Source organism: Excalfactoria chinensis, unplaced genomic scaffold (assembly GCF_039878825.1).
Source record: "Excalfactoria chinensis isolate bCotChi1 unplaced genomic scaffold, bCotChi1.hap2 Scaffold_81, whole genome shotgun sequence".
Classification (NCBI taxonomy): Eukaryota; Metazoa; Chordata; class Aves; order Galliformes; family Phasianidae; genus Excalfactoria; species Excalfactoria chinensis.
Window position 1 is genome coordinate 315490 of NW_027315714.1, and position 23000 is coordinate 338489.

Consider the following 23000-nt stretch of genomic DNA (forward strand, 5'->3'; position numbering starts at 1 on the left):
CAGGAGACGTGGCCGTAGCCGACCGATGCGCTTCCCTGTAGCCCTGGGCTCCTCGCCGGCCCCCACGACACCCAGAGAGCAGCGGCAGTGTTCCAGGGGCACCAGCACCGGCCCCAGCCCTACCCCTCCCAAACTGGGCTGTCCGCAAACGGCATCTTGGACTGGGGCACTGCGGGGCTCTGAAGCTGATGGACCGCCAAAGCGTTGCACTGTCAAAGCTCCGGGCTGGGAAATGCTGGGTGGGGGGTGGGAAATGCTGGGTGGGGGGTGGGAGATGGTTGGCTGGGGGCGGAGGGGGTGGGAATTCTTGGGGTGGCCAATATTAGGGTGGGGGATGGCTGGCGGGTGGGAATTTGGGGTGGGGAATTGTTGGGCCGGGGGACTGGTTGGAGGGTGGGAGTTTGGGGTGGGCAATGAAATGGCTGTACTCTGCTACTGTTGGGGTGGGAATCTGGGGGGTGGGAAACCGTTGGGGAGACAAATGTCTGCGGTGGGAGATGGCTGGCATCAAAAATGACTGGACTCTGTAACTGCTGGCCCTGGAGATGTGGGGAGGGGGAGGGAACTTGGTGGGGTGGCAATTCTGGGGGAGAAATTGTACTCTGATAATGTTACACTCTCAAAGTGTTGGAATTTGGAGGAAGGAATTCCTGGGGTGGGAATCTGGGGGGCTGTTGTAATACCAGAAGAATTTTACAGAGCAGCAGCCGTGGATCAAGAGAAGGACTTCACAGAGCAGCAGCTGTGGAGCAGGATCAACAGCACGAGGACCAAGGACACCTCTAGGAAAAGAATGAATGGCTCCCGGCTTTGAAGGGGGGTTTTAGGGCTGTTATTGCGGTAGCTTTCCTCCAATGAGTGTGTGTGATTTTTAAACGCCTTCGTCTGTCTGCTATAAAAGTATGGCTTTTCGGGCAGTCAATGGACGCAGCTCAATTTAACCATGTTGCTGTGTGGCTGTTAGTCCTAGCGCGCTGGCCTTTTGCGTTCAGGTTAGCCAACGATTGTCTCAGAAACTAGAATTATTAGGAATTATCCATGTTCTCGTGCTGTTGATCCTGCTCCACAGCTGCTGCTCTGTGAAGTCCTTCTCTTGATCCACGGCTGCTGCTCTGTACAATTCTTCCGGTATTACAACAGGGGGCTGGGAGGTTTTTGGCAGAGGGAGGGAATTAATGGCAGGGGGGAGCGGGGTGGGGAGGGGGCGAGAAACTGATTGGGGGTGGGAGTTTTAGGGGGTGGGATGAGAAAGAATTGTTAGGGTGGGAAATGGTTGGGAATATTGTCATTTATTTACTGTTTGGTACGTTAAATGATTAAATGTCTTGCGTTCACCTTTGCTATACCTCTGCCTGCGGCCGTTCATTCAGTTAGAAAGCCCACCTCCCCGCGCCCCCTTCAGGGCCCACCTTCAGGGCAAACTGGGCAGCAGAAAGGGCAGTGTCCCAGATCTGCCACCACCATTGGACACAGCCCTCCCCTCCAGGATCCCCTCCCCTGTAGTGGAGGAGGCTCGCTGCGATCCCAGACACAGCCATCAGTCGCCAGGTGCAGAGAGGACTGAGCCAGGCTGCACCCTGCAGTACCCAGCAGCAGGATCAGAGTCTGAGGCCTGCCTAGGTCGTGTGGCTGCGCTGCAGGCTGAGGGATGGAGAAAGCCCCATCTTGAGATTTTTTCGGTTCCTGAGGGTTCCCCCCTCCATCTTGCTCTGCTCCAGCCCCAGCCGCAGGCCGGTGTCCCCGACAGGTTGCTGTGGTTGCAGAGCTGGACTTGGCCCTTGACCTGTGCCCCTGTCCCCACCATCCACCTTGCCTTCTCACCCCTCTCTATCCAGTTCACGCCCCATCTCCCTCACCTCCATGTCCCACCTATGTCCTCTCTACGCCCTCTTCCTAGTCTTCTCCATATCCCCTCCATCTTCTTTCCGAGTCCAATCTATGTCCCCTACTTCTACGGCCCCCCCATAAGCCCTCTGGGTCCCGTCTGTCCCTGCACACTAGGAATGCCATACATGGCTGCAGAGCTGCAGCACTTACAGCGTCGATGACTGCTGAGATGACCGACCTCCCTGCAGCCTCACTGCCAGGAACAGAACTGCTTGGAGCACGGCAGCCCCCCAGAAACAAACCAAACCAAACCAAACCACACCAAACCAAACCAAACCAAACCAAGCCAAACCAAGCCAAACCAAGAGCTTTAGCACCCAGCAGGCAGAGTGAGGGAAGGAGAACACGGCCCATGTCACAACCCACTGCTCCATACAGCTCCACACAGAACCAGAAAGCAGAGCAGGAAAGTGGAGAGAGCTGGCCTAACTCTTGCAGGACTGTAGCCAATAGCCCAGAGAAGAGGAGGAAGCAAGGCAGAAGGCAAGGTTATGTCTGTGTGTCTGTCTGAAGGAAACTGAGCTGCAGACGTTCAGAGCGCTGCTCAGTGCAGCCATGGCACAGACAGCTGCACAGAACAGGGCTCCAGGAGCACTGACAGCTGCTGAGGCACTGCTGGGAAGGAAGGGGGAGCTGCCATTCATCCCTATGGAGAAAGTGCCAACGGAGAACCAGGAACGCCCAGCACAGATCCACCTGGAGCAGCAAAACCAGCAGAGCTCCCCGAGAGAGAAATGCTTCCTCGGCAGCTCCTGCCTGTGCTGCACTGCCGCACCCAGACATGGGCCCTGCTCTCCCTTCTCAAGCCGTGGGCTGGGAGCTGCGTCCTTCCCAGGCAGCACAGCAACTGCTCAGCACACTGCAGACCGCTCCCCCAAACCATCCTCACAGTGCCTTACCTCCTGGCAGGCTCAGGGAAGGAGCAGCCGGCGACCTGAGCCCACAGGCCCAGCCCTGCACAGCCCTGCACCCAGCACTGTCATGGCGGCGCCCGGAGCTGCCGCACAGCATCCTGGGAGTGGTAGTTCCTGCGGGGCCTGCAGCTCCCAGCAGGCCCTGCAGCTCCCAGCAGGCCCAGGCGAGGGCAGAGGGGAGCGGTGCTGTCAGCCCGGAGCTCGCCCAGAGAGCCCAATGTTCGCAGCACTTCACACCAGGCACTTGGGACTCGGCTCTTTCTGTCCAGAACGTCCCTGAGCTGCTCAGAAAGCACAACTGCGTCACCCTCGCTGCGCTGTGCAAAGGAGGCTGCCATTGCAGGCTCGGCTCTGACCTGGTCCAGCAATGCACTTCCTTGCAACTGGAGCACTGACACGCTTGCTTCTTGCAAGTAGCAATCGCCCACTGCTTTGCACACCTCTGTGCTCATGCAAATGGGCACGACCCCAGTCTTGCACTCCCCGCCTGCACACAGACACACACACACACGTACCTCCTCGTCCTTGCACGCCCTCCCACATGCATGCACAAATCTCTGCAGTGCATGGACACACTTGTGTAGCTGCACAAATTTGTTCACCCCTGCACACCTACATGTGTGCAACCCCCCCTTGCTCATAACTCCATGCACGCTCACTCATGCATGAAGACTTGCACAGCCTTGTCAACAGCCATACACACAAGTGTGCAAGAACAAACAGTACACCTGCAAACACCTTTTTGCACACGTGACATTCAACACAATGCACACCCTGACATTCAACACCAGAAGAGAATTCAACACTCGAGAATGAAGAATGCACATCTGGCTTCAAGGAATGCAACTCTCCTATCTCCAGAGATCCCCACCCTCTCAGTGTGCCATCTCACCTGGACGTGAGTGTCCCTCACAGCCAGCCAGAAAAGCAAGCAGAGGCTGAGACCAAGGAATCCCTCCCTGATGTGCAGCTCTCTGACAGCTTCCCTTACACAGAGTGCTGGCCGCAGCCGTGTGCATTATCACATGCACTTGTGTGGGCAGTTGGTGTCTAGACATGAAGGAGACTTGTTAAGTGCTCTGCTGACACCCAGGGACAGACAGAAAATTTCAAGGGGGAGCTGGAGTATGTATAGAAAGGATGTACAGACCTACAGTTAAGGATGTGGATTTGCATCTGAGTCCGTGCCTGCAGATGATACAAGCGCTATGCATTGTCACCCAATGGAAATGATCAAACAGTTGCTTTGGTACAGACTGTCTGTAGGGCTCATGAAGTGTGGCCTTCCAAGGTACTTCAGGTGCCCTAAAAAACAGAGGCAAGCAGCGATGATTCCTTTCTCTCTTGATTCTAATACTTGTAGGTAGAGAGCTTGAGAAAGACTTTGGAGGCTCTCCTCAGCCTCTTCCTTTCCTCGTACCTTTACAAAAGCAGACTTCCAGAAAACAAGAAGACTGGACACGCATTTTGGGTTTGGTTATTTTTATTTTTTAATTTTTTTTAATAATTTTGTTGTTGTTGTTTTGGTGTTTTTGATGTTTTTGGTGGTTTTGGTGTTGTTTATTTTTTAATCCAGTCCAATGTAATAAATTCTCAGTCATAGAAGTGATGAATTTTTAAGGTCTCGCTGCTGTTGGACCACACTCCACTTGAACATCAAGTGGAGCAGGAGGTAGCCTTCATCCAGAAAGGTGGAATCTTGATTAGATGTTGCTGTCTTATGGAGAGGAATCTTGGCATCCCCCAGGCTGAGCCAACACACATGCACAGATTTCTAGATGGTGACCATAACTTTCTGCCACTGCTCCTGCTGCTTCATCATCAGTATCCAGCAGGAGATCACGAAGCAATGGAGGCACGGTGGTATCCAGGTCATCATCTGAAACTTCTTCCACCAGATTGGAAGGGACCAGTCCTCTTGTGCCGTCCGTCAGCTCTCCCAGAAACCAGCCATCCTCATCCATGTCTCCACAGATGTAAATGTATTGTCCAGCTGTCAGTGGAAGCTCATTTTCTGGGTCCTCATTAGGGCCATCAAAAGGATCGTAGCTGTGACGAGCTAAGAATCTTCGTATTAGTGGTGATGTTGGTCTGCAAGAATGCATGCTGCAGACTGCCATTGGCCACACTTTTGATTCCCCCTGCTTTTCCTGGGGGTTGGAGCATTCCTGTTCAGGATTTCTGTGCAGCCTCAGCTCTTTCCCATTCTCCTGGAGCTGCACGCATTTCTCGTCCAGACGCTTGCCGAGCGCTCCAAGTTTGACCTCAGCCTGCTGGAGACTCTGCAGCTTCTGGCACACTTCTGGAGAGCATCCCTCTCTCAGCAGCTGGTTCTGGGCCTTCAGGGCCTGGAACTGCCTCTCCAGGTTGCTCAGAACTTGTAGGGGGCAGCTACACTGTTCCAGCAGCTTGCTGCTTGTGCTGCCTGGGAACCCCAGGTCTTCCTTGGCCGTCTCATTCTCCTTTTCCAAATTCTGTCCCTGCGGCTGGTTGACTTCCTCTGCCTTCTCTGTGTCCTCTTCAGATGTGGAAGAGGCCTCCTTGAGCTGATGGACTCTTTCCCACAGCTGCTGGGTACGGAGGCTGAGCGTACGCGTCTTGTCCTTCAGCCACTCCACCTCCTCCTGCATCTGCTGAGAGCTTCTGCTCCTCAGCAGGCAGCTCTCCTCTTCAGGGAGGATGCACTGTCTCTGCAGTTCCTTCGGCTTCCTCTGCAGATGGACGTTTTGCTCCTGCAGCTCCCTGCGCTCAGGTGGGCAGGCCTCTTGTTGATCTGCAGCCTGAACACCCACCTCTGCTACAGCCCGATGGCAGGCCCTGGCCTCGTTGCAGGAGGCGGGTGGCTGCCCCTCCCCGTGCTCCAGGATGTACTGCAGGAAGTGTCTTCTCTGCTCCTGCAGCTCACGCTGGAGGCGCAGGGTATGGGCTGCCTGCTCTCCGCGGGACTTCCAGCAGAGCTGCCGCTGGACTTCCAGCTGCATTCTGCGGTCCACTCTGCTGCTGCCGCTCTTCAGCAGCACCTCTGTCAGCTGCCGCTGCAGATGCCATGCCTGGCGGATGGTGTCATTGCGGCGCTTCTGCATCAGCTCCTGCATCTGGCACAGTTGGGCCTCCTTCTCCTGCAGCAGTTGGCGGATCTCTGCTTTCCACTGCCTCAGGCTCTGCTCCCGCTGGCACTGCAGCTTTGATACCCGTTCCTGCTCCCACTTGGAGAGCAGTCGGTCGGACAGCAGCTGCCGCTCCCGCTCTGCCGCCTCCTGCCGCTCACGTCTCTCGCTGGCCCAGCGGCGTTGCAGCTCCATGGAGCGGAGCTGCTCGCCCTCCAGCTGGTCCTGCAGTGCCTCCAGCTCCTGCCTGTTCTCCTCCCGCCACGCAGGACAGGCGGGGGGCTGTGCTGGGCCCCGGCGAGGAGAGGGCCGGCTGCCCAGGAGCCCCAAGTCTTCCTTGGCTGTCTCTGGCACCTAGAACCAGAAAATCATAGAATAACAGAATGGTTTGTGTAGGAAGGGGTCTCCAAGATTCTCCCGTTCCAAGCCCATGCCATGGGCAGGGACAGCTTCCACTAGGTCAGGATGCCCAAAGGTGCATCCAGCTTGGCCTGGAGCACTGCCAGTGGTATGGCAACCACAGCCTCTCTGGGCAACCTGTGCCAGCGCCTCTGCACCCTCACGGTGCCCCATCTTTCTTCCTTATATCTCATCCAGATCTCCCCTCTTCTACTTTTAGGGTGTTGTATCACCACCCTCCCTTACAACCAGTTCCTCTCCAGCTTTCTCCTGGTCTCCTTCAGGCACTGGAGGGCTGCTCTTTGGTGTCGCCAGAAATTCCCCTCCCCAGGCTGAACAATCCCTATTCTCTCAGTGTGTTATCTCACCTGGACGTGAGTGTTCTTCACAGCCGGTCGCCTGGAGCCCTGCTCTGCACGGTGGTGGCACAGAGCTCCTTCTCTGTCCTGGGAGCAGGATGTTCCATGGCTTTCTGTGTGAGGGGACTTGCCCTCCCAGCTCCCCACGATGTACTGGTTGAAGAGCCTCCTCTCCAGCTCCAGCTGATGCTGGAGGTGGCGGATGCAGGCAGGCTGCTCACCATCCGTCTCCCAGCGCAGCTTGCTGAGGACGTCCTGCAGCTGGGCAGGGGCCTCCCTGCTGCACCTGGCGGGGTTCCTCAGCACCTTGGCCAGCTGCTGCTGCAGCTCCCGAGCCCGGCGCAGGGCCGCATCGCACTCACGCTGCAGCAGCTCCTTTGTTGCCTGCAGCTCGGCCTCCTTCCAGCGCAGCAGCTGCCGGGTCACCGTCGCCCGCTGCCGCTGCTCCCACTCCTTCAGCCGCTGCTCTTCCTGGGCCTGCTGCTTCTCCCAGGCACAACGCAGCTGGTCGACCAGCAGCTGCCGCTCCCGCTCTGCCACCTCCTGCAGCTCACATCTCTCAGCAGCCCAGCGGCGCTGCAGCTCCTGGCAGTGGAGCCGCTCGCCCTCCAACTGGGCCTTCAGCACCTCCAGCTCCCAGCTGTTCTCCCGCTGCACAGCGCAGGCCGGGGGCTGTGCCGGGCCTCGGCGGGGAGAGGGCCGGCCGTACTTGGCTTGTCCCCGTCCCGCGCTGTCTCGCAGCATGGCCACGGGGATCTGAAAAGACCCTTGGCCTCCAAAAGCTGTGGCCAAAGGCCACCGACAGTCGCTCTCCTTTGTGGGGTCTGCAAGGACAGCTGCCCCTGACCCCGTAGCGCCCACTGCCTCTCGTCCCTGTCGCAAGGGTGTGCAGACAGTGAATGCCGTGGGGGTGCTGCGCCAGTGGCCTTCTGTGCTGTGTGCTGGCCCAGCTCATAATGGAGGGTGGGGCAGTGGCCTTCAGTGCTATTGGACAGTGCGACCCTGTGCCCCCTGCACATAATGGAGGGCGGGGCAGTGGCCTTCTGCGCTGTGGGGCAGTGCGGCCTTCTGGCCCAGCACCAAATGGAGGCTGGGGCACAGTGGCTTTAAGCGGTGTTGGGCGGAACCGCCTCCTACAGTGCTGGGCTGTACGGACCACCTTTCGTGGCGCTGGGATGCGTGGACTTCTCTGGCACTGGAGAAGAACAGCAGCGGGTCGTCCAGTTCACTGTGGTTTCCATTTAGATGGCAATAAAGGAAACATCTCACCATACCTACGAGCTAGTTAAGTTAAAAGAACCTGGTTGCCGGTGTACCCTGCTCGAGGAGCTGCTGGAGCAGACAGCCAGGCTGCTGCAAGATATCAGCAACCCGAGGAGCTCTTGGGAATCTCTGAGGGAGACAGACAGGAGGAGGTGTGAGCCTACTTCCACCGCAGACACGCAGCCTCATCCTGAGTCCCTGCGAGTGGGAGTAGCCAATCCAGCTGCTCATCTGCAGGTCAGAGATCTAGACAGCCCGAGAGGGGAAAGGGGCTGGAGCCTCGTCTCTACTCTAAGCAGAAGGAAGCGTCTGCTCCCAAGCCCCCATGGTGCTGCCAACCCCTGCAGTGTCCCCTGCAGCGTCCCTGAGTGAGAGATTTGAGGTGTGAGAGGCAGACTGTGTTTTTGCAGTGGAAATAGCCAGTATTTCTGTTTGTAGCTTAAGTTGCTTTTCACAGAGAAAGCTTCCAAACAGAGTAAACTTGAGACTAGGGCATTCTGACCATAGTAAAATAAGCACAGGCATCAGGTGAGGTAATTATGTAGGGTAGGGGAGAGTCCGGTACAGGACAGAAGTAGTGCAGGCTGTTGAAAACATTGCCCTCCTCTCGATGTAAGAAGCACAGAACATGCCCAAAGACAATGGGTTGCTAACAGACATTGTGTGGAAGTGTAACGTAGCTGTGGAAGTGTAACGCAGTAAGAGCTTCGGTAGACTGTGAGCCTGAGATGCTCGACCAGTGGGTGCCAGGAGAGGCTCTACCTGCGCCAGACCCAGGGTATATAACAGAATGGGTTTCACCGACAAGTTGTGCAATTGTCAGCAGTGGGCGCACACACTACTGCAGTGCTGAATAAACAGCTCTTCACAGAGAGCTGTTATATAATAAACAATGCTGAATAAACAGTTCTTCTTTCCTGACTGGAAATTCTTGAGTGTGTTCCTCACAGAGGCTCTTGCACAGGAGAGGGATGAAGGTCTGCAAAGTGGTCCAAACTCATGCCTTGAGAAGCACACTGAGAATACAGGGAGTAACAAGCACAGGGAGCGAGGCCGGTCAGGTCACTGCCTCAACACCAGTGTCACCAAAAACGGGCGGAGAGTCTTAGTAACTGGGGACTCCTTGCTGGGGGGCACTGAGGCTCCCATTTGCCACCCAGATAATCTCTCCAGTGAGGCACGCTCTCTTCCAGGGGCACATGTTAGAGACAGTGGGAAGGCTCCACCATGGCTCATTAAACCGGAAGACTGCTATCCTTCTGTTGTCATTCAGGCTGGGTCCCAGGATGCTGCAATGAGGAAACTAAAGAATGTTCAACAGGACTTTGCATCCCTTGGAAAGATGCTGAAGGGATCAGGGATGCAGGTAGCATTCTCCTCTGTCCTTCCAGTGGACGGCTGGGACCCAGGAAGATGGAGGAGAACATGCTGGCTGAGGGGGTGGTGTCTTGATCAAGGCTTTGGGTATTTGGATCTCGGGCAGGCCTTTGAGAAACTGGGTATGTGGGCTCCTGATGGACTCAACTGAGTGAGTGGGGCAGAAGTGTGCTGGGGAACAAGCTCTCTGGATTGACTACCAGGGCTTTAAACTGGGTCTGAGGGGGGAAGGGAGGGGAGTTAGATGTGACAGGGTTACAGGTATGAGGATTACAGATGTGAGGATTACAGGTATGTAGTGAGGATTACAGGTATGTAGTGAAGCTGTGCAGGGAGAAGATTAGGAAAGCCAAAGAGCAGCTAGAACTGAGCTTGGCTGCTAAGGTAAAGGAGAACAGTAAATATTTTTATAAACACATCAACAGCGAGAGGAAGGCTAGGGAAAATCTCCACCCCTTGTTGGATGCTGAGGGCAACTTAGTCACCAAGGATCAGGATGAGGCTGAGCTACTTAATACCTTCTTTGCTTCAGTCTTTAATAGTAAAACTTGTTGCTCCCTGGGAACACAGGCCCCTGCACTGGTAGATGGAGGGGGAACAGAATAAGCCCTGCATTATCCACTATGAGATAGTTTTGGACCTGTTTCAAAAGCTGGATGTTTACAAGTCCATGGGGCCTGGATGGATTGCACCCTAGAGTTTGCGCCTAGAGTTTCCTGCATTTTGGTCACAACAACCCCAGGCAATCCTACAGGCTTAGGGAGGTGTGGCTGGAAAGCTGCCTGATGGAAAGGGACCTTGGTGTGCTGATGGACAGTCAGCTGAATATGAGCCAGCAGTTTGCCCAGGTGGCCAAGAGGGCCAATGGCAACCTGGCTTGGATCAGGAATGGTGTGGTGAGCAGGACTAGGGAACTCATCCTGCCCCTGTTCTCGGCACTGGTGAGGCCTCATCTTGAGTGCTGTGTACACTTTTGGGCAGTACAAAAAAGACATGGAGGTGCTGGAGCAGGTCCAGAGAAGGGCAACAAGGCTTGTGAAAGGCTTGGAGAATCAACCCTATGAGGAGAGGCTGAGGAATCTGGGGTTGTTTAGTCTGGGGAAAAGGAGGCTGAGGGGAGACCTTATGGCTCTCTTGCAGTATCTGAAGGGTGCTTACAGTGAGAGCAGGACAAGTCTCTTCTCACTGGTGACAAGTGACAAGATGAGAGGAAATGGCCTCAAGTTGTGCCAGGGCAAGTTCAGGTTGGACATTAGGAAACACTTCTTTACAGAAAGGGCAGTTAAACACTGGAATGGGCTCCCAGGGAGGTGGTTGAGTCACCGTCACTGGATGTGTTTAAGAGCAGTTTGGATGTGGTGCTCAGGGATATGATTTAGCAGAGGGTTATTAGAGTTAGGGTACTGGTTAGGCAGTGGTAGGACTTGATGATCTTCGAGGTCTTTTCCAACCTGGGTAATTCTATGATTCTATGAAGCTTGGAAATGTCTAACTTGATAATCCATATCCAAGAACTTGTCCCGTGCAGGGTCTCACAGGAAATGAGGTAGAGGGGACCTGACAACCAACGAGCAAACCAGCTGCTGCTGCTGGCCTCTCAGAGGCACTGGCAGATGGGAGCCTGAAAGCAAAAACCCAGCCAGAAGCCCAAGGATGGCCTGTCAACTGCTGCAGGCTGATGGCACCACACATTCTGTTGATCACCTGTGTGCTTCCTGCTGGACTGTGGGTTTCTGAGAACATCCGACCCCGTCAGCTCCAAATGAAGGAGGGCAGACAGAGTCACTGCATGTCCTTTATTCTGTAAGGTTCACAGAGAGCCTGGTTCATTATGTACAATGTGTATGGGCTACACTACAAAGGTACAAACTGAGTAGGAATTTATTTGCCTAATATATATAAAAAGAATAATAATGAATTCCACATATAAAATGTACAGAACAATCAATAAAATATAGCTTGATTCAGAAAGAAGCTGTATTACATGTCATGAATCTGAAAACATGGGCAGTTCACTGCTTTTGAAACACATCTGGTCATCACTTTCCTCACTGCATCCTTGACCTCCCGGTTCCTCATGCTGTAGATGAGGGGGTTCAGTGTTGGAGGTACCACTGTGTACAGAAGTGCCAAAATCAGGTCCATGGATGGGGAGGAAAGGGAGAAGGGCTTCAGGTAGGCATAAAAGACAGTGCTGAGAAACATGGAGACCACGGCCAGGTGAGGGAGGCACGTGGAGAAGGCTTTGTGCCGTCCATGCTCAGAGGGCATCCTCAGCACGGCAAGGAAGATCTGCACATAGGACGCGACTATGAAAACAAAGCACCCAGAAGCTAAACTGGCACTAAAAATGACAAGCACAACTTCCCTGAGATTTGATTCTGGGCAGGAGAGCTTGAGGATCTGGGGGATTTCACAGAAAAACTGGTTGACAACATTCCCTCGACAAAGAGGCAGTGAAAATGTACTGGCAGTGTGCATCAGGGAATAGAGAAACCCAGTGCCCCAGGCAGCTGCTGCCATAGTGACACAAGTACTGCTGTCCATCAAGGTCCCGTAGTGCAGGGGCTTGCAGATGGCAACGTAGCGATCATAGGACATGATGGTGAGAAGGAAATATTCTGCTGAGAGGAAGAAGAGAAAGAAAAAGAACTGTGTAGCACATCCTGCGTAGGAGATGGCCCTGGTGTCCCAGAGGGCGTTGGCCATGGCTTTGGGGAGAGTGGTGGAGATGCAGCCCAGGTCGAGGAGGGCCAGGTTGAGAAGGAAGAAGTACATGGGGGTGTGCAGGCAGCGGTCGCAGGCTACGGCTGTGCTGATGAGGCTGTTGCCCAGGAGGGCAGCCAGGTAGATGCCCAGCAAGAGCCAGAAGTGCAGGAGCTGCAGCTGCCGCATGTCTGCCAAGGGCAGCAGGAGGAACTCATTGATGGAGCTGCTGTTGGGCATCTGCTGTTGCTGGGCTTGGAGTCCTGCTCAGAGTGCAGAAGATAATGACAAATCCAGACCATTCTCAGACACTCCTACTGCTATACTATAAAATTTTCCCTTTCCCTATGGATACTGTTCGTTTAACTCCAGAGCTCGAATTTATTTTCATGAGTTTCACCATCCCTTAAGGAGTAGAAGATTTGGGAGCTCTTTGTTTCTTCTAATTTCCTAATCATGTCCAAGCCTCCTAGATATTTTCCTCTGTACTCCAGCTTCTCTTCGAGACCCCAGCCCCAGTCTGTGTGCTCTTTCATTTGTCTTTGAGAAATCTGCCAGTTTGCAAGACAAGTGAACTACTAATGTCTGCAGAAAATGAAGAGAACAGAAACTGATTGTATCATTTCAGGAAGGAAAGGCTGAAAGCATAGCCTCTGTGATTGTTGAGAAAACAACGGATGGACGGAAGAAATACTGATGTGTCTCATAGCTGTGTTCAAATTTGACAGCCCCTATGAGACTTCTGCCTCCAATCCTTTCTGTCTTCCCTCAGAACAGGAAATGAAAAATCCCTGCCCTGGCTCTCCTCTTGCAAAGTACCCTCACAAACATTCTGTTGTGCAGTGGAGCTGTGATCCCCTGCCCCAGGCAGCAGCTGTGGCAGCACAAGCCCTGCCGGGGGGCTCCTTCCCCCCACATGTCTCCCCGCAGCACCCTGGGCAGCTCCCCGGGCAGGCTGAGTGCTGAGCCTGGCAGGCGGCAGAGTCCCATAGCCAGCACACAGCCCCTGGGGCACAGCAGGGACCCTGCTCTGCAGGACACACATGGGCACCCACCTGCAGCCCCGGCTGCACAGCCTGCAGCCATGCTGGGACACGCAGCCCTCAGGGCTGTGCTCTGAAACTGCAGAATGGAAGCCCTCAGCTGGAGCAGAAGGCTTTTCACACAGTAAATTAACATGCAGAGCATGCAGCCAGATCTGCTATGGGATGTCCCTGGTTTGATAACTCTCTATGAAAAGCAGCTGCATAGACTGCAGTGAGACTTACCGTGTCATGGTCTGTGTGCAATGCTTTTGCTTTGAGATCACAGCCTGCTCACACCATACACATCCTGTAAGCTCTCTTTCCCCTTTCTCTCCTCTCCAGTAAGCTGCAGGCTGTGCTGTGCACAAGAGCTGCTCCTGGGCTTAGCTGTGTCTCCACAGTGCTGCCCATGTGTATGAGCTCCCTGTGTCCCATGAGCCTGGCCCAGCTCAGCAGCAGAGGATGTCATTGTTATCCTTCCCACTCGTCTCCCCTGAGATGTCCCTGGGTCTTCTTGGCAAAGAGCTCCTGAAAGACAACAGCATCATGACTGTACTTAGAAATCTGTTGAAGTAAACACCAGATGTCCAGTGGACAGTGACTAATTCCAGATATATGGGGAGTCCTACTAGGTAGTGTTTGCTGAAACAAATACGTCACACAGACAAGGACGGGGAGGGTTAAGCTTCCCCTGTGATGGACAGTGATCCAGCTGGGGTACTGCAAGCGCCTCATCTCTTCCTGCAAACCCTGGGCCAGAAATGGGATTCAGATCCCCACAGACATGCAGGATCATTCGTATTCCTCTGGTTCAGGTCAGATGTGCACAAGGAGTTGCCTGCATGTGAGCTCCTGCTCTGAGTCCTCGGTCATTCAGCAGGGAGGCAGTTGCTCACACACAGACACTGGGTGATGCCCAAGGTGCCTGGAGTGCATCTGGATGTGTGCCAGTGCTTGTAAACCACGTGGGAAATCCCTGAGATCGACACCTCCTTCCTGAGCATCAGCTGAGGGACAGATAGGGGATAGCACCGGCTGTCTGGTGAACTCACATGCAACAGCAAGTGCAGCACAGGGCCTTCAGGAAAGCCATGCCCATGGTGTGTCCATGTTGCTACGTCAAGACCAAGACCCACGATTGGTATAATGTCTGTGTGCCACCTTCTGTACACTAATACCAGAGATGAGCTATCCAGTCAGGCTCTGTCCAATGATGCTTTCCAATTACGATGTTTACTTCTGTGGTTGTGCACTACTGCAAACACCAACACACAATAAGCTAGAAATCTTGGTAGAGATGCAGGCCAGGGCTCCTGTTTGGACCACAGGGACACAGTTTAATGGCTTCCACGACTGCACTGTAGCACAAGGGGGATACAGGGTCTTTACGAGGGATGTCCGAGGAGAGAAGGAAGGATGACTGCCCACTGTGAGAGTGCACTGAGCTCTGCCTGGAGAAGCAAGAGCAGCCAGGTCAGAGCTAATGGAAATGGAAAACAGAGGAGACCATCAGTGCCTGTTCCTGTCCTTCTGATCAGGGAGAGGAAGTGGAAGGTGCCCTCGGCTAACTGATGGGAGCTTGATGCTGTCAGAACCTTGTCCCATTTGGGGGCCTTTTTGACTCCAGTATCTTCTGCAGGGACAGCACAGAAGGGCATGTGCCATCCAGAAGATCTCAGGAGATCACAGATGGCAGCTTCTTGACCAAGCCATGGAGGAAGCAAAGAGGAGAGGTTCTCTGCTGGATCTCATGCTCTCTGGCAAGGAAGGTCTGGTGAGGAATGTGAAGGTCAAAGGAGCATCAGACCTTGTGCAAGATACAAATGGGTCTCTATTTATCTATCTATCTATCTATCTATCTATCTATCTATCTATCTATCTATCTATCTATCTATCGACCATAAGCTTAAAGGATGTTCATTAATGTCAATAAAACTGAAACAGATAATTGAAGACAAACACAGAAATCAATGAAAATGTGTTAACCCTTCTCAACATGAGATCTTCTCACTAGACCTGTTCCATTTTGAGTTGTAAAAATGAGCATTTAGGGGATTTTGTGTCTTCTTTTTTTTTCCCCTGCAATTACGATGTTTTCCAGAACTGTGTTTGCAGAACACAGATGCCTTCAGGGACAGGGACACAGACAGTGGTGCCAGAGCCAATGCCCTGTGACTAAAGCCCGGCATCTGTTGCTGCTCTTCCCTGCTTCCTATTTGATGTCCCTCATCCTCCAGGAGTCTCCAGCTCTCCTAAATAAATAGCCATGGCTAAGGGCATGTTTTCAGCAGGCCATTTGGACATGCGCTCCTTCCACTGCCTTTCAGATTTCCCCATCCCTTGCTTTTTGTTCACTCAGATACCTCCCAACTGTCTGACTGATTTCTGACTTTCAGGGATATTACTGGAATTTGCTCCATCTCTCCAAAGTCTGATGGATTCTGTTGTCAACTCCTTCACCGTGATTCTACTTATCCCATCCTATCTGTGACTATCTCATTTCTTGTACAGATATTCCCTGTGAAAGACAAACCTCAATAGATGAAGCATGGACATGGCATGCAGTCAATTGGTGTGTTTTAGTGTTCATTCAATTGCATTTCCTTTCCTTCTGATTGTTGGCCAAAAAAAAAAATAAAGAGAAATCTTTCCTTGCCCATGCGCAGCTGGATCTCTGAGGAAAACCAGTGGGAGTTGGTGCAAAGGTGATTTAAAATTGAGAGGGTGACTGTAGAGGAAATGAGTGATGTGAGGAAAAGTGATGCAAGTCCCATGGGGCCAATGTGAGTACAACTGGATTGGGAAGGTTGAGAATGAACTTTGTTCACACAGTAACAGAATAGAACCCATTTGGGACACCCTGGAGTGACATGAGTTGCAAAGTGCTGCTTGAATATCTTGTTTAAACCCAATTATAAATAAATAGACAAGAAATGTCTGCTGGATTCTTCCTCTTTAAGCTCTTTCCAGATAGCTCTCCATTTTGCTGAACAAGTTCTGATAACCTGAAGATGATGATAGGAAGGCACAGGGCAAAAGACACAGGAGAGCTCTTGAGGTGGTAAGGGGCCCCAGGGGGCATTTGCTGCTGAGTCCATCAACCTCCAGTGCAGAATGAAGACTGCACAAAGCTCTCAACGAGACAAAGGCAGAAGTAACAGTGAAGTTTCTTGGAGTATGAATGGGTCCACTGAGGGCCATTATCAAGCAAGCTTCCCTAGGGACTTGTTAGAGCAGATAACTGGAAGCCATGACTACAGGCAGGCAAAGACACTGGCATGGTGGCTCTAATGCAGAGAAACCCCTCCTTTGTCTTACGAAGCAGACAGGCCATGACTGGATTCCCAGGCCCTTGGCAGGGATATTCTGTCCCTCATGTTGCCTGAGGGCCCTTCCTGGGCAGTGGGATGGAGGTTTGCATGATGTCAAATGAAAGACACAGGGACAGAAGATCCCAGGCTCTGCATGGGCTGCAGGGACACTGTGAGGTTCATGTCCCATGTGTGCCCTGTGTCTCACTGCAGGATGTGGGATGTGAGAAGGGCCCAGTGTGAACAAGTATTCAATCCCAATGAACCTCTGAACTTCAGATCTCTCAGTTTCAGTGCCCACCTTTGCACACCCTCCCATAGTTTGATGTCCTTTATGTTCTGTGGTGCCCAGAAGTGCTACCAGTGCTCCAGGTGAGGCTGTAGCAGTGCAGAGCAGAGAGGGATGATCCTTTCTGTCACCCAGCTGGCAATACCTTGCTTGTTGCAGTCCAGGAAGCTGCTGGCTTTCCTGGCTGCCTGGGCACACTGCTGACTCACATTCATTTTGATGTTGAACAGGACCCCCAATCCTTCTCAGTCAGACCGCTCTCCAGTGTCCCATATCCAGTCAGTGTGTACGTTCAGGGTTGCCCCTACCCGGGTGCACAATCGGGCACTTGTTATACTTTATGCACTTGGTGCTGAGTACCAACCGGTACCCAGTTCTCTGACTTGCCCACATTTCTCTTCAAGTCCTCTCCACCCTCAGTGGAGGAACACAGTACCTCCTCATCTGGTATCACCAGCGAACTTTCTCGGAACAACTTCTAATCCTGCATGCAAGTCATCTGCAAAATCATGAATGAGAAGTGGTCCTAAAATGGAGCCCTGGGTAACCCTGCTAATGACCATCTACCAGCCTGATGGAACCCATTGACTATAATCCTTTGGGCCTGACTTAATGGCCAACTGCTAGCCTGACCCTTGACTTATTCAGATGCCAATGAAATGAGAGCCCTGTGCAAACTAAGGTGTCTGCTGTGAAAGAACATTGATGTGCCATAGTTTTGCAATACCTCGAAATCCGGACTATTGCACAGATGGAGCAGAGAGGAAGATCTGTCTTTTCTGCTGTGATCTCACCCATTTGGTAGGTAGAATAACACTACATGCGACATGGGGACAGTGTCTCTGCACTGCTCTGCTCTCACCTGCTCCGCTCGCAGGGGAATGGGGCGGTGGGTTGCTCTCATGTCAGCGCAGACAAACTTACTTTCCCTTAAACCCTTTTTCCTCTGTGCACTATTCCACTATTCGCACCCTCATTTACATTTCCATATACCCTCAATTACACTTCCACATACCATTAACAATTACACTTCTTATACCATCAAAACAGTTTGTCAGACAATACAGTTCTTCAGTTCCCATAAACACCCTTAGTACCATATAACTTTCCCATAACAGTCCCTATCGTTCAGCTCTAAACATATGTGTGGACAGACAATACAGAGTCTTTCACTTCATCTGTCTCTGACCATTTCCCTTGCAGGAGGTAGGAACGGTGGATCGGGACTCCACACTCAACCCATAACTATGCTGTGTCTCACTCGCACCACAGTCACTCTGACATTTAGATCAGAAACCATGGTTTATTCATCATACACAATGCTGATGATGTTTTCTAGCTGGAATCTTAATTACGCTCGTACCCTGGTTGAGCAGTTGCAAACTTTAAGGTTTTTCCCAGAGTCAGCTTGATACATGGTACCAAACACTTACAGCAGGTGATAATAATGGCCATACAACCTATAAGCCCCATGATTACAGCTTGGAGAACCCAGGTTACCATTTGACAGGATATCCACTATATCCCATACCTGTAGGAGAGACCAACCTAGCTCTGTCCTATTGCCAAACACCTGGGGGAGAGCGCTTGCTCTTTTTTTCATGCATATGACTTTCATAGGAACTCCTCCAAGGAGTCTTCCTACCCCAGCTGGCAACCTAAGCCATGAGCTCACCTCCCAAGGGGCAGCACGGATGGCCGTACCCTGTATAGGATGTCTCCTCAGGACTTATGGGCTCCCCTTACCATACACATAACCGGTCTGCCTATGGATGGTTTTTGCCTGTCCCCGCAGTGATCAGGTGAGGAAGGGAGTCCTTCTGAGAAATCTCAGGGTATACCAAAAGTGTCCTCCCTCTCAGCTGGCCCCGCAGCCAAACAGAGCTGGTCCCATCTGGGTTGCCAAATTGACTTGCAAAATCAAACTCTAAAAACCAGTGTTATATTATGAATATGCATTTATTCAGTGCCAGGTTCAAGGAGGATCACCCCTTCTGTCTTGCACACCATCAAGCAGAAGTGTTACGTATTTAAAAGCCAAGCTCATACATATTCAATAAATTTCCTGGAATTCACCTATATATTCATTCTTTCCACTAACTCTTTTACATATGCCTCTCCCTCTCCTCATGCAGTTTATAGCGGGGGTCTCCCTCCAGTGGTCGTGGGGATGAAGTCAGATGTCTTTCTCGCGAAGGCTCAAAGTCTTCCTCGCTCTGTCCTTTTTGCATTGTCATGTTTGATAGAAGCTGCCTGGTTCTGGACAGCTTCTTGGGCAATGTTCCCTTTAGTATGCAGGATGTTCTTCCTTTATGTTTACTACACATCGTACTTGTTTATGGGCCCACGTACCTAAATTTTGACTTTGAGATTAACTGTTTTACTGCATCAGTTTGCCCTAACAGATCGTGTTTGCCTAGCAGAAGTGCAAATGCCTCATCTGGAAAGCTCTGCTCCTAGCCCTTAATAAAAAAGACATGCAGACAAGGGCAGGGACCCTCTGAATTCCCCTTTGCAGGGCTGTCATTCAGCTGAGGCAGTCAGTGCGGGTGTCTCATCTTCAGATGTAAAAGCCTGGGGTTGAAAGGAGATTCAGTTCCCCACAGCTGTTCCAAATATTTTGATAAGAAAATGAGACATATTCTTCCCAAGGAAGATTCACTATGGCAGGAGGTACAGCCCTGTGGTCCATCCAACCCCTCCAATGAGCCCAGTGGCTGCTCCAACTTCAGTAGCAGGTCGTGTGGTGATTCCAGCTCTGGCAGTGAGCTCTGCAGTTGCTCCAACTCCTACAATATAGCCCAGCAGCCATTCCAGCTTCAGCCCGTGTCTGTTAAAACCCCTGCAGCAGGTCCTGGACCTGAAAACAGATATGCGTATATATTAGTATCTATGTATATCTATTTGCAACTGCATATATTGTGTATATGTGAAAATCTACTACATATATTATATGTGTATGCATATATATTTGTCATAATTATTATCCTTTTCATTTTCTCTGTATTAGTAAATAGCTTTAACTCAGTGCATAAATTCTAAACCACAGCACTGTTCTGAGTCCGTTACAGATCTCCTTGGGACTCTTGAATCTGACACCGTCTCTCAGTGAAAAGCACCAGAAGATCTCAAAGTCTTCTCAGGGAGCAGCTCCTGAGGTATATTCCTTACACCAGCTTTGGAAGAGGCCTCCAGTTCTCTGGTCCTGCTCTGAAGGAGCCCTCTTGTTATGGCAGTGCCAGCAAGGAGACCAGCACTGACACAGCCGTTCATATTGCTGGCTACTGACTGCAGCCCCAGAGTGCTGCTGTAGAGACAACAGGACTGTTGTGAGACACACAAGACCTTCAGGCCTGCACAAATGAGAGGACTTGAGAGCACTGTGGCAGTGTAAAGAGAGCAGGAATGAAAAGAGCACATTGTGCTGCTGTCTGTGGCTGTACCTCCCCCAGACACAGAAAAGGTAGGGAGAGAGAAGAGCTAAGGAAAAGTCTGTTTTGAAAGTTTTTTTGTTGGCGAACCTGAAAGCAAAAGTTCAGCATGGTAGGACAAACAGCCACACACCAATATGGTTACATATAGCTGCATCCATTTATTGCCCGGAAAGCCATACTTTTAGAGAAGACAGATGAGGGCGTCCAAAAATCACACACACTAATTGGAGGAAAGCTACTGCAATAACAAACCTAAAACCCCCCTTCAAAGCCACAAGCCATTCATTCTTTTCCTAGAGGTGTTCTTGGTTCTCATGCTGTTTATCCTGCTCCACAGCTGCTGTTCTGTGAAGGCCTTATCTTGATCCATGGCTGCTGCTCTGTAAAATTCTTCTTGTATTACAACAGTTTTTAGGTATCTTTTTACCAACTTGGGGAATCTGGTTCCGTGTTTACATTAGCTCCTAGAGTGAGAAAGCGGAAAGTAGGTAGGAAAGAAGCAGTGACATAAATCACAACTTTTTTTTTGCAGATTGCAGTGTCACACACAATCAAACAATCAAAGATGCATAAAACATAAACAGCCATCACTGCGAATCACAGGAATGATATGCGCTTTACTGAAGCTGAAATAGTGCTTACTGCAACACCTTCCTGAGAGCGTGCTTGATCTCCCTGTTCCTCATGCTGTAGATAATAGGGTTCAGTGTTGGAGGAACCACTGAGTACAGAACTGCCACCATCAGGTCCATGGATGGCAAGGAGACGGAGGGTGGCTTCAGGTAGGCATAAAAGACAGTGAGGAGAAATAGGGAGACTACGGCCAGGTGAGGGAGGCACGTGGAGAAGGCTTTGTGCCTTCCCTGCTGAGAAGGCATCCTCAGTACGGCCATGAAGATCTGCACATAGGACACAACTATGAAAACAAAGCACCCAAAGACTAAACTGACACTAAAAATGAGAAACACAACTTCCCTGAGGTAGGAGCCTGAGCAGGAGAGCTTGAGGATCTGGGGGATTTCACAGAAAAACTGGTTGATAACATTGCCTTGGCAGAGAGGCAGTGAAAACGTACTGGCAGTGTGCAGCAGGGAATTGAGAACCCCAGCGCCCCAGGCAGCTGCTGCCATGGTGGCACAAGCTCTGCTGCCCAGGAGGGTCCCATAGTGCAGCGGCTTGCAGATGGCAACGTAGCGGTCATAGGACATGATGGTGAGAAGGGAAAACTCTGCTGACATGAAGAAGAGAAAGAAAAAGAGCTGTGTAGCACATCCTGCATAGGAGATGGCCCTGGTGTCCCAGAGGGCGTTGGCCATGGCTTTGGGGAGAGTGGTGGAGATGCAGCCCAGGTCGAGGAGGGCCAGGTTTAGGAGGAAGAAGTACATGGGGGTGTGCAGGCGCTGGTCGCAGGCTACGGCTGTGCTGATGAGGCCGTTGCCCAGGAGGGCAGCCAGGTAGATGCCCAGCAAGAGCCAGAAGTGCAGGAGCTGCAGCTGCCGCGTGTCTGCCAACGGCAGCAGGAGGAACTCATTGATGGAGCTGCTGTTGGGCATCTGCTGTTCCTGGGCTTGGAGTCCTGCTCAGAGTGCAGAAGATAATGACAAGTCCAGACAATTCTCAGACACACTCCTCCTGCTATACTATATAAGTTTTCATTTCCCTTAGAAAAATATTTAACTGCATAATTTGTATATGCTATCATGAGCTTCACCATCCCTTAAGGAGTAGAAGATTGGGGAGCTCTTATTTGCTTCTCATTTCCTAATCATATCCCAGCCTCCTGGGTATTTTCCTCTTTACTACATCTGCATTCGAGACCCCAGCCCCAGCCTCTGTGCACTTCAGTTTGTCTTAGAGAAATCAGCCTGTTTGCTGGACAAGTGAACTATTAATGCCTGCAGAAAACAACTATAACTTAAGTTGATTGTATCCTTTTAGGTAGGTGGGGTTGAAAGCACAACCTGTGTGACTGTTCACAAAACTGCCAACTGATTGGAGAAATACTGGGGAGTCTCTGAGCTGTGTTCAAAGTTGACAGCCCGTTTTAGATTTCTGCCTCCAATCCTTTCTGTTTTCACTCAGAACAGGAAATGAAACACCCTGCCTTGGCTCTCCTCTTGCAAAGGGCCCTCACAAACATTCTGTTGTGCAGTGGAGCTGTGATCCCCCTGCCCCAGGCAGCAGCTGTGGCAGCACAAGCCCTGCCGGGGGGCTCCTTCCCCCCACACGTCTCCCCGCAGCACCCTGGGCAGCTCCCCGGGCAGGCTGAGTGCTGAGCCTGGCAGGCGGCAGAGTCCCATAGCCGGCACACAGCCCCTGGGGCACAGCAGGGACCCTGCTCTGCAGGACAGCCCCGAGCACCCGCCTGCAGCCCCGGCTGCACAGCCTGCAGCCGTGCTGGGACACGCAGCCCTCAGGGCTGTGCTCTGATGCTGCAGCACAGAAGCCCTCAGCTGGAGCAGAAGGCTTTTTCCACAGTAAAGAAACATGCAGAGGCTGCAGCCAGATCTGTTATGGGATGTCCCAGATTTAGTTATCCCTCTATGAAAAGCAGCTGCATAGTCTGCAGTGAGACTTACCGTGTCATGGTCTGTGAGCAATGCTTCTGCAGTGAGCTCTCAGCCTGCTCACATCGTACACATCCTTCAAGCTCTCTCCCATTTCTCTCCTCTCCTGTCACCTGCAGGCTGTGCTGTGCACAAGAGCTGCTCCTGGGCACAGCTGTCTCTCTACAGTGCTACCCTCTTATATGAGCTTCCTGTTTCCCTGGAGCCCAGCCCAGCTGAGCAGCAGAGTATGTCATTTTATCCTTCCCACTCGTCTCCCCTGAGATGTCCCTGCATCTTCATGGCCAGCAGCTCCTGAAGGAGAACAGCATCATGACTGTACATTAAAATCTGTTTAATTAAACACCAGATTTCCAGCAGTC

The 23000-nt window shown here is 51.9% G+C and overlaps 2 protein-coding genes across 2 annotated transcripts; both read right to left on the bottom strand.

The window, feature by feature from the left end:
- Nucleotides 1–11286: 11286 nt before the first annotated feature.
- On the bottom strand, nucleotides 11287–12252 carry LOC140265251 (olfactory receptor 14C36-like). Its single transcript, XM_072361162.1, has one exon. It carries the CDS (start codon nucleotides 12250–12252, stop codon nucleotides 11287–11289), a length of 966 nt encoding a protein of 321 aa, XP_072217263.1.
- An 8457-nt stretch (nucleotides 12253–20709) lies between these two features.
- Nucleotides 20710–21624, bottom strand: LOC140265261 (olfactory receptor 14J1-like). The gene has a single exon (XM_072361176.1). It carries the CDS (start codon nucleotides 21622–21624, stop codon nucleotides 20710–20712), a length of 915 nt encoding a protein of 304 aa, XP_072217277.1.
- Between the last annotated feature and the right edge of the window lie 1376 nt (nucleotides 21625–23000).

Excerpts from the sequence above, each read along its gene's own strand:
- LOC140265251 (XM_072361162.1), bottom strand. The coding sequence starts at position 12,252 with ATGCCCAACAGCAGCTCCATCAATGAGTTCCTCCTGCTGCCCTTGGCA.
- LOC140265261 (XM_072361176.1), bottom strand. The coding sequence starts at position 21,624 with ATGCCCAACAGCAGCTCCATCAATGAGTTCCTCCTGCTGCCGTTGGCA.